Genomic DNA, 11,102 nt, shown 5'->3' with positions numbered 1-11,102 from the left:
AAATGTTAGTGTATATATTTCCACACCGTGAGACAATATATAATAATCTTATCTCAGGTTTATGAGAGTTTCTTACGCGCAGATGATTGTGAGCTTCTGCAAAACATTAAATGTCATTTTTAAGTGTTTTAGGTAGGAACCATGTAGCGGGGGGAAGGGGGGGGAGCAGTTTATCAGACGTACGATTTCCATGGAAACCGCAACATGCTAACAGGCTACGTGACAAAAGGAAGACGCTACAAAATGTCCAAACTCCAGCTGTCCTGCTGAAATATAAGAGGATACAAGCGAAGGTTTACACCAGCCCGTCGACTGCACGCTGCCACACGGTGAGCTGACGTCACTGTTTGTGTGTTTGTGTGTGTGATTTTGTTGGAATGTGTGTAAACACTGACAGAGCGGAGTGAACACACCTCTGTGTGTAAATGATGCGGTTACACAAGTGTGGGCTGTGATACGGAAATGAGCGATTCTTCAGGAAATGGAGTGTGTGTGTGTGTGTGTGTGAGAGAGAGAGGACGTGCGTGTGTGTGTGTGTGAGAGAGAGAGGACGTGCGTGTGTGTGTGAGAGAGAGAGGACGTGCGTGTGTGTGTGTGTGTGTGAGAGAGAGAGGACGTGCGTGTGTGTGTGAGAGAGAGAGGACGTGCGTGTGTGTGTGTGTGTGTGTGTGAGAGGACGTGCGTGTGTGTGTGTGAGAGAGGACGTGCGTGTGTGTGTGTGTGTGTGTGTGAGAGAGAGAGAGGACGTGTGTGTGTGAGAGAGGACGTGCGTGTGTGTGTGTGAGAGAGAGAGAGGACGTGTGTGTGTGTGTGTGTGTGAGAGAGAGAGAGGGCGTGTGTGTGTGTGAGAGAGAGAGAGGACGTGCGTGTGTGTGTGTGAGAGAGAGAGAGGGCGTGTGTGTGTGTGTGAGAGAGAGAGAGGACGTGCGTGTGTGTGTGAGAGAGAGAGGACGTGTGTGTGTGTGTGTGTGTGAGAGAGAGAGGGCGTGTGTGTGTGTGTGAGAGAGAGAGAGGACGTGCGTGTGTGTGTGAGAGAGAGAGAGGGCGTGTGTGTGAGAGAGAGAGGACGTGCGTGTGTGTGTGTGTGTGTGTGTGTGAGAGAGAGAGAGAGGACGTGCGTGTGTGTGTGTGTGTGAGAGAGAGAGGGCGTGTGTGTGTGTGTGTGTGTGTGAAAGAGAGAGAGGACGTGCGTGTGTGTGTGAGAGAGAGAGAGGGCGTGTGTGTGAGAGAGAGAGGACGTGCGTGTGTGTGTGTGTGTGTGTGTGAGAGAGAGAGAGGACGTGCGTGTGTGTGTGTGTGAGAGAGAGAGGGCGTGTGTGTGTGTGTGTGTGTGTGAAAGAGAGAGAGAGAGGGCGTGCGTGTGTGTGTGTGAGAGGGCGTGTGTGTGTGTGTGTGTGTGTGTGTGAGAGAGAGAGAGAGGACGTGCGTGTGTGTGTGTGTGTGTGTGAGAGAGAGGGCGTGTGTGTGTGTGTGAGAGAGAGGGCGTGTGTGTGTGTGTGTGTGTGTGTGTGTGTGTATAGAACTGTTCCAATGTCGACTACAACTTCAACATCAACTGTCTGAGCTGTTACATCATGTTTATGAATCTTCTTATGTTCTCATGGAAATTGTGCTTCACCGATTCAAGGATTGTGACCCAGAGGTGCAAAAACACTACAAGACATGACAGTATCAGACATATAATAAAGAACAAATGGTAAAAAAAGTACAATTTTGGGATTGATAGGACTGAAATCAGTCACGTATGTCACTGTATGTCCACTAGATGTTCCCATTTTATAAGTTAAATGTATCTCATGTCAGGATGTTATAAAGTGATGAACAATCTTAAATATTGTGCAGATGACACCTGACGATCTACATTGTGTCTCGTAGGTGTGTCCTTCCTCCGTCATGCACATAGATGAGGACACTGGATTCAGAGACCTGGAGGCCCAGCTGGCCAGTAAAGAGAGGGAGTGGAAGGAGCTCCAGGCCGAGAGAGTTCATCAGCTGGAGACTTTCCTCAGGAAGACCCAGGAGGAGTGCTCCACCCTCAGGTAGCACATCTCACAGCCTCATCCGTGCAGCATGAATATTTCGACTTGTTTTTACCTAATCAAACCATCTGCACATCATGCATCCATTCGTCTATCTGCACACAGAGTTTGTGCATTTAAATCTGCAGTTTGAACATTTGAACTCACATTTCCTCACCTTCCTGTTGGCTCATACTGATACGTTTATTTGCACAGGTTTAGAAATATGTGTGGCTCCGTTACAGAACAATGGAGAGCTGTGGATTATCAGCGGTCACTGTGACGCTGTATCTGGGTAGACACGTTGCTGTTGAAATTTTTTAAATGTAACTTTCAATCCACATCTCTTGTGCTGGAGTGAAGGCAGAGAAACTCACGGTCTGTGAATAAAAACAGAAGTCGATATGTGACAAAACCTACTGTTTAAGAGTTGTGACACACAACACAAGGCCTGAGTCAGAACTAATCATGAGGATAGGATTAAGTTTACAGAATTCTGAGATTAAGGGATGAAATATGAGTAAAAAAAGTCAAAATTCTACGACTCCAATCAGAGTTCTGAGGACAAAAGTCAGGATTAAAAAGGGAACTACAAAAATGTTAAAACACACACAGCATCGTTCGTTTCCTTATTTGTCTTTGTATCTGTGGGCCTCCACACTGTCATGTCCGTGAGCTGTTTCCTGTTTGGTAAGGTTGACTTCATATGCACTGAGCCCTGATACTGTTTCTTTTCTGATAATGACATAATTATGTGGTGCAGTCGTTGCTTTGTCTTAACAAATGCTGATCTGGCAGTTGGCACAAAAGCCACCTGCTGCCCTGCTGCTGCCGCCTGAGGTGTCATTCTATAGAGATCAGCAGATACAAGAGGCCGCACCCTCTTCCACAGACTCCAGGTGACAAGTCTAAACTGGAATAAACATCCATCTTAGAGAAGTAGCTCTTTTTAAATAGCCCGTACTTTATTACAGGCATGGAGTCACATTATTTGCTATTTTACAGAGATGTTAGTCGAGCCATAGGTGCACATGCAAAGATGGAGGCCAGCGGCTCAGCACCAGCTTTCAGTTACACGTTCCTCTGAGGGCTTGAGCAGAGGAATATTGATTTTTAAATGCTTCGTTTGTCAGAAAACAGTACAAGCAGCTGAAGGAGGATTTCCAGTTCAACCTGGCCCTGCTGGATGAACGAGACCGAGAGCTGGAAAAATACGATGCTGTGACAGCCAGAGCTCTGACCGTAGAGCAGAACAGGTACTGACACAGTAATAGTTACAGAAACACTCTGACCATCACAGTCTAATAACTAATTTTTTTTAGGCACGCAGAGCTGAACCGGCTCCGGCAGCAGATCACCGAGCTGGAGGAGCAGAGAGCCAGAGAGGAGGAGGAGAGGCAGGAGGAGCTCAGTACACACCAGCACACAGCTGCTCAGCTCAGGCTGCAGCTGGATGAGCTCCAGCGGTGAGTCAGGAAAACAGACAACCTGACCTGATCCTGAGAAATGCCAACGCTGCTTCCACTGGTTTTATTTAAAAAAAAAAAAAACTAATTAGGAATTTAATTAAGGGCATGTTTGCTTCAGGATGTTATAAACCGTACAAAGGGCACTGTGTATATTGCACACTGTAATGACACAGGCAGTGTGATAGGGCCTGAGTACACAGAGTGTGTGGGCATACCTGCTATTTTGGTAGGTAGCTGCATAGCATGCAAAGCACTGGCTGAAGAAGAATATACACCAGAGGGTGTGGTGCTTAATAGAGTCACTTTGAGCTTGTCATCATGAACTTCATGGTGACCTCATTCCTCTTTTACTTTTAGGACTATGAGTGGTGAAAATAAAAGCCAAATGGAGAAGTATGAGCAGATGAAGATGGATTTACAGCGCAGAATAAAATCTGTGGAAGCGGAGCAGTCCCAGCAGAGACAGGTAAAGGACAGTAGAAATGCAACACAATGTAAAAGACACAACGTCACGCACCTCGTCTGGTGTTACAACTCTTCATAGTTCCTCACTCAGAGGAGCCATCCAGTCTGCAGGGCTAAAATAACTAACAGAGCAGGAGACCTTTAAGCTGAACCCAGACAAAAGACAAAGGTTTCTGATGAGGACCGGTGTCTGTTACATTCAGCTGGCTGGCAAGCACAAGTCCGAGTGCAGGTCCCAGCATCAGGTCAGATGAGAAGGTGCTAACACTGTATGATGAACAGGATCAGATTTGTTGGCTAGTTTTGGCTCCATGGAGCAAATACAGTGTTTATCTAACACATAGCAACATAAAAGATTCATTACCAACACATTGGAACCATTTTTCCACAGACACAGTGGCTGTTGTTAGCTTCCATATAGCAAGAATAGATTTAGTTTATATAGTAACAGCATGTGTATTGTGTGTCTGCAGCAGTAGAGCCCCTGTACAGGTTCTGTGCGGGTTCTCCTGTCACCAACAATCCTAATGTAAACTAACCAATCAGAATCTACCATGAATCCCTCTTTGGTGGAAAACAGGAAATGACTGCAGCCTTTGACGGCGAGCTCCGACAGCGGGAACATGAGTTCAACCTGAAAATGGACGAGATGCGCGCTATAGTGCTGGCTCACGATATGAAGGTGAGGAGAGCAGGATGCGCCTGTATACCGCGTTGCACATTTCACCTATTCTGTGTGTGTGTGTGTGTGTGTGCAGGTGAAGCTGCTTTCTAAGGAGGCTGAGGTTCATTGCCAGGCTCAGCTGCAGGCCACAGAGGCTCTCAAGGCGTCCAGTGAGTTCTGTCAACAGATGCAGACACAGCTGCAGCTCAAAAACCAGGAGGTCAAAGAGGCCATCGCTGTCAAGGACTACAGGTACCTTCCTATGATTGGTGAGTGCATGTGTGTGTTTACATGTGTTCAAATATGAGATTTCCTCCGTCCCAGGATAAAGGAGCTTGAGGATGAGCTGAAACAGATGGGGGTCAAACTGAAGGAGGAGAAAGATGAGGACAGGAAGAAGTGAGGCAATAAACCGGCTCATGTTCATGTCGCCTTCTCTGTATACAAATGCATGGTGTCATCTCCCTTTTTCCTAGGTATGAGGATGTAGTCCGGACTCTGAAAAAGCGCGACGCTCAGCTGCAGGCTCAGCGTCAGGCCCACACTGAGCAGCTGCAGAAAGCTGATAAACACATAGTCAAGCTGCAGGAAAAGATGGAGGCTGTGACGGCACAGGCGCGCTGCACACAGGAAGCCCAGCAAGAGGCGCTGAAGCAGAAAGACGAGTCGATCCAGAGGTGAGAAATCACCGCGAGCGTCTTTATGTTTGTGTGTCCTCTTCGTAGACAGACAGCAGTGGATTCAGTCTTATTCATGTGTGTTCAGGCTTCACACAGAGGTAGAAGCCACGCGGGCAGAGTGGGACAAATACATCCGACAGGTCTCCAGTGAGACGGTTGCAAAAGATACAGAAATGATCACCCTGCAGGAAAGAGAAGCTAAACTCAGAGCTGAGCTGGAGCGGAGCAGGGACCAGACTGAGAGGTGAGATGATGGGGGTGTTGTCGGTTTGATTGTGTACTGTTGCTTCTTTTTCTTTACAGTCTGTGTGTTTGTTGGAAGATACAAACAGGACCTGAGTGCTGGGCTGATGAGAGAGCGGGCCTTAGAACAGAAAGGAGTCCAGGTGGAGCTGGAGTGGCAGAGGCGCTGTGAGGACCTGAAGGCTGAACTCTACCTCGCCGATGAGCAGCTCATACAGGAGCTGACCCAGGCAAGAGACCAGGTCAGTGTGGTAGAAACAGGCAGTACACGTGCAGCTTTATCTGTGTGTTCTGAAATTTAAGATGTTCCCAAACGAAGGCACACGGATGAACTTTCACACGTGTGTGCCTCCTCATTTAAGCGCACCATGCTGTTCAAATGTAATCTAAGAAGGTAGCATCTGACATATGCTGCACTTACAATGCTCTGCTTGCTTCCTCGCTGGCATTAGTGGCTCCAGAATGAGTTAAAGGATTATTGAATCTGTGTGATTCACTCGTGTGTAGGGCCTGCCGTCCCTTGTGAGTGTATTGATCTGTATCAGTGTGCTGAGGCAGAAATAGAACAACCTTTGGTGTAAAAGCCCGGGCTGACAGTGCAGTCAGTGATGACATTAACACAGTTTTTCCATCTTTGGCAGGCAAAAGCAGAGCTGAAAGAAAAGGAGCAAGAACTGCAGAACCTGACTGTCCTGCTGCGGTCCGTTAAGACAGAGAGAGACCAGGCGTTACAGGTGAGAATCCACTTCCTGCTCTGTCATCGCTTCACACATTACATGAGTCTGGACCAATATGCAAATGAACTGCAGCCTGGTGGGAGGTGGCAGGTGAATCAACAGACTCGGGACCAACGGCTGGTCTGCTGAAGGGGCGGGGCCAGGAGCGGACCATGTGACACATACAGGAAATGACTGTTAACTGATTCAGGTCCGCTGGGAGGCTTATTTTATGCATTAGTAAAATCCGTTGGTGTGCCCGTTGGCTAAAGATGTCTACAAAGAAAATCATGAGTCATGATTTTTCTGTGGACCAGTTCTTTCCGTTTCGGCCTCTTGTGACGTCTTTGGAGTGTGTTCCATGGATGAAATGAGACACTAGCGAGCAGCTGTTGATACATTTTCCCTAGAAATAACCACAATGGGCAGATTGTTGCCTGATTTGCAATCAGTGTCAGTGTTTTAGCATCTTAGCATCTCGCTGCATTGGGGAACCCTTCAGCTTTATGAGTGAATGCTTCTTCTTGCTGATATTATATGAACCTCTTACACACACCCTCGTACCCAGAGTATGTTTAGAGCCATCACGTTTTTGGCCTCTGGCCTTTTCCTAGAGTATCCTGAGAGGTATGATGGCCTTTCAGTCTGGCATAGTGCCCCCCCCCCCAACATACCAGCCTCTGTGAGCTCCTCTGACACCACGAGGGAAAACTGTGCATGTAAAAACCTTCTCAGATAACTGATAGCCACTTAAGCTAAATATCTGCAGTGAGCCTTTACATAACAAGGCATAGGTAAAGTTTAAAGTGTTAAAAATATACAGAGTTACTGCGCAGATATCTGGAACAGGAACTCACTATACTTATCTATTTGGCAGATGCGTATCATCAGTGCATGCCCCAGATTCAGCATCACCCATTCAACCAACCAGCTGTAGACTCACATGCCTGTCAAAATGTCACCGTGACAAACGATACCCAGTGTTTATGTGACTATGTTTATGTGATTGTGTAAGTTTCCAGTGCTTGTGTGACTAAAAATGTGTGTGGTAAAAACAACAATCATGTTTTCTGCACAGGAACTCCATTCAGCATCAAAGAAAGAGACAAAATACGCCCAATAAATGTCTGAATATGTACATAATAAGATATTTATTTGCTATTTTTTCCTGACCAGTGTTTGTTTCTCTGTTCCACAGGGTCTCACACCGAGGGGAGATTCTCTGGCCTCAGAGGAGATCTGTCGTCTGCAGGAGCAGAACAGCGTCTTGCGTGCTGTAGTTACCCAGATGAGAAAGGACATGGAGGATTTCACCCATCAACTGCATCGCCAACACGAGGCGCAGCCGGCTCAGCATCCAGGATCCACCTCCATCAAGCCTTCGGTCCAGACTCAGACAGACACTGGACCAGCGACCCGATCCAAGGACAGCCAAGCAGGTGATGATGATGATGATGATGATGTTAATGATGAAGGCAGCTCTGTCTACAACCATTCATTTAACTGGTGAACAAGGCACTGTTTGTTACCATGGTAACAGTGGCGAGAGGATGTTATTGATTGTTGTTGGCGGGAGGTCTAACTCTTATAGATCAGTCTGAATTATCTGTAAACAATTTGCCCCAGATCACACACGGCCTCAGGAGCAAGAGATGTCCCCGTCAACGAAGCCCCTAGGGGGCGCTGCAGGACAGTCCAACCTGGCTGCATCCACTGTCCAACCCACAGAGGACCTACAAGTTCCAGACAGCTCACAGCTACACAACCAAGGTCTCAGACAAGGTTAGTTCATTCGTCATTCATGTCTGTTCTGAGCTGGAACACTGAAGCTTTGGCCAATAGCGGAGGCTTTAAATTAGAATGCAGCTGTGTCTTTGGACCCTCAGGTGGCGAAAGAGTCTCTGCTGTGGTGAAGCAAGTCAGAGAGACACAGATGGAGTCTGCGCTCGCCAGCATCATACAACAAGTACTTAACATTAGTTGACCCGTGACCGCGTGGTGTTGAAGCCTGTGATCTCTTTGAGTGCATGTCAAAATACGTTTCATCTCACCTCCCAGAGTGCACTGGTGCACAGACTCCGAGAGGAGAACCTGTATTTGCAGGCGAGGGCCTCGGGTCTTGATAATGTCCGTCACGCCAAAGATAACCCTCCTCTCCTGCATACCAGGCTAAAGAGGGCAGCAGCGTGTATTGCCCATCTGAGCAGAGATAAACAGCAGCTGATAGAGATGGTGAACCGGCTGCGAGCACAAGCGGCTGCTGCTGGACCACAGGGTACGGTACACACAACCCCAAAGAGCAGGTGGGGTTATTATAACCACCCTGTCTCTTAGCTCCTCCAAGTGGTGATGCACAACAAAGATGGGACTCTGAAAACACTGAATGTGCTGTGTATTAATGTGTCTTATAGAACCAGAGGAGCCAGAGAGGGACACGTCCACAGAGAGACAAACAGACCAACAACAGGGCCGGCTGTCTGTCCTGGAGCAGCTGCAGTATCAGCTCACCACACAGGTATCCGTGCCAGCTCAGTTTTATTCAAGTCATCTCTCACAAATAAACTTCTCTCCAGTCATTTATACTGCACAGCCGGTTATAGTAACTGATGGAGCAACAGCTGGAAACAGTGTGTAAAAGGTGAAGGAGTCAGAGAAGCAACTCTGTGTCATAACACCAACGGGAAACTATCTTTAAAAAAAACAAACTCTCCAGGCAGGGTCCTGTAGTTCTCTGTGAAACCACTAGGGGGCGCAGTGGGTCCACTGATGTGTTTGTGCCTCCAGGAGCTGCAGTATGCTCTGAAGCAGAGGACTTACACTGCTGCTGAGCAGCTCCACCCCAGAACCAACAACCACGATCCTGTCACTAAGCAGCCGGCCAACGCTCACCAGGAGCACACAGGCGCGCCTGAGGTAACAGCCCAGCCTTAAACACTACACCCTCACTACGCACTGATCTGTACGGTCACATCAGTCACGTAACATGTTTCTGCTCTGTGTTCTTTAGAGACCCCAGAGCAAAGAGAATACTTCTCCGCTCAGTCACTCGGGTCTGTCCAGACTCCGCCTGTCATCGGAGGAATCCCTGCGGTCGTTGCAGGAGCTGTGGGAGATCCTGGACCATGGACGGAGTTCATCCATTTTCTCTGAAGGTAAAACTACCCAGCCACCCGCACACTGGCCCTCTTGTTCACCTGATGCACCCACACACAGCTTCAACTTCACATCAGCATGTGCACCCGTTTACTTTTATACCAAACCAATCAGAGTCCAGGCTACAAGATGGTTCAAAGGTTAGCTCCATTTCCATAGCTGCGGAGTTCTCTCTTTAATCCAGATCTCATTATCTCATTACCTGGAGACTGTACGTCCACATGAATGTCACATCATGTCAAAATACACAACCTCTCTGCCCAGTATGAGTACTGTCAAGGACAGACTGGGAGATATGACCGTTGCTCAACGTGTGGCTGTCAGCTTTCCAGAGAACAGTTTCTCAATCTGAGCAGCAGCCAGGTCAGGCCGAGGCGCAGTGATCGGCGCTGGCACAGGATCAGCACAGATCAGCACGGTCTAGTCCAACAGGTCATTAAAACAACTGAGGATTGATTGATAGGTGCTACATTATTTTCAAAAATACATTTTTATGATGTCAGTTTTGTAATATTGTGTCTTTGAAAGGATTGTGAAGTGTGTGTTTTGTGTATCACACCTTTGGTGGAGCAACATCGTGACCTCTTGTTTAGCAACCCCCTGTGAAAGTGTCTCAACCTCTCTTATCTGCCCTGAAGGTGAAGGTGAGCTGAGCAGGAAGGAGCTGGCTAGGCCCGGTGGTTCTGGAGTCCAGATGATGGTGCAGGGTAGTGGGTTGACTCAAAGCCAGCCCCCAACTGAGGTCCAGCCGAAGAGGAACGTTTCTAAAACACCGTCAAAGACCAAAATCCACAAACCTGGAGCTTCTGGCAAGTTCAGCAACATCAGAAACTACAACATTAAAGAGTAAAGGCCGGCGTCATACCTACAGATCGAACCACCAACCTTCCGGTTATTGGACCACTGAGCCACTGCTTCACCCACACCTTGATTGTGTTCACGTCTCTGCCACAGTGAGATGAAACCTATGGATCTGCTCAGAATAAAGTCAGGCGAGGCTCCAAGAGGACATCGAGCAGAAAGTTTTAAGTTTGTGTCTGGAAAAGTACAACGTCAGCATCCTCATCCCAACACCCGCAGATCCCTTGGGACCTTCCTAACTAGCCTCATTCCACTCGCTGCAATGCACAAAGGATCAAAAAGACCACGCAGCCTAACGAGGAATACTTAATAAACAGAAAATCCAAATATAAGAGTTACCTAATGCGAGAAGATTCAGCCATTAAATTTGAATATAAAAGCAGTTTTTGAATGTAACCTATGTGTGAGCCAGCTCAGAGACATTCACTGTGTTTACTTCAGTATCCATGTTGTGTATGTTTGTTTTTTTTACATCGGTCAACATGAGCAACCTGATCATATTTCACATTTTGTTTTACAATGCTCTTTACAGGAAGTGAATGGACACCTGTGTCCACCAGTACCAGGTAGCATACCCAGCTTCCTGTGACTGTGATAAGCCTTTTTTTTAATCTTTAAACCTGGATGTAGGTATGCAGAACTGGAGGAAACTGCAAAAAATAAACATTTTTTACACTGGAAAATCAAATTATAGTACGTGCTCTGAAGTGAACTGATGTTAAAATATGTAAAAATAATTCGAACCCCAGTTCACTGTGTGCTTTGACAGCCTGTTATCACTGCGCTGCCCCAGTAGGTCAACAGGGGACAAAAACTCTCTTTCCTCAAACTAT

At 47.3% G+C, this 11,102-nt stretch overlaps 1 protein-coding gene across 1 annotated transcript; it reads left to right on the top strand.

Moving 5' to 3' along the window:
- The first annotated feature begins 203 nt into the window (after positions 1–203).
- Positions 204–10,957, top strand: ccdc57 (coiled-coil domain containing 57). Its single transcript, XM_028407970.1, has 20 exons — positions 204–329; positions 1,876–2,039; positions 3,152–3,274; positions 3,341–3,484; positions 3,845–3,953; positions 4,533–4,634; positions 4,711–4,868; positions 4,941–5,015; positions 5,093–5,293; positions 5,382–5,540; positions 5,619–5,781; positions 6,181–6,273; positions 7,454–7,694; positions 7,882–8,037; positions 8,142–8,221; positions 8,314–8,530; positions 8,667–8,770; positions 9,040–9,168; positions 9,263–9,407; positions 10,047–10,957. Exons 2-20 carry the CDS (start codon positions 1,894–1,896, stop codon positions 10,256–10,258), a joined length of 2,757 nt encoding a protein of 918 aa, XP_028263771.1. The 5' UTR covers positions 204–329; positions 1,876–1,893; the 3' UTR covers positions 10,259–10,957.
- Positions 10,958–11,102: the final 145 nt, after the last annotated feature.

Source organism: Parambassis ranga, chromosome 6 (genome assembly GCF_900634625.1).
Source record: "Parambassis ranga chromosome 6, fParRan2.1, whole genome shotgun sequence".
Taxonomy (NCBI): Eukaryota; Metazoa; Chordata; class Actinopteri; family Ambassidae; genus Parambassis; species Parambassis ranga.
This window is presented reverse-complemented; position numbering and strand designations above follow the sequence as displayed.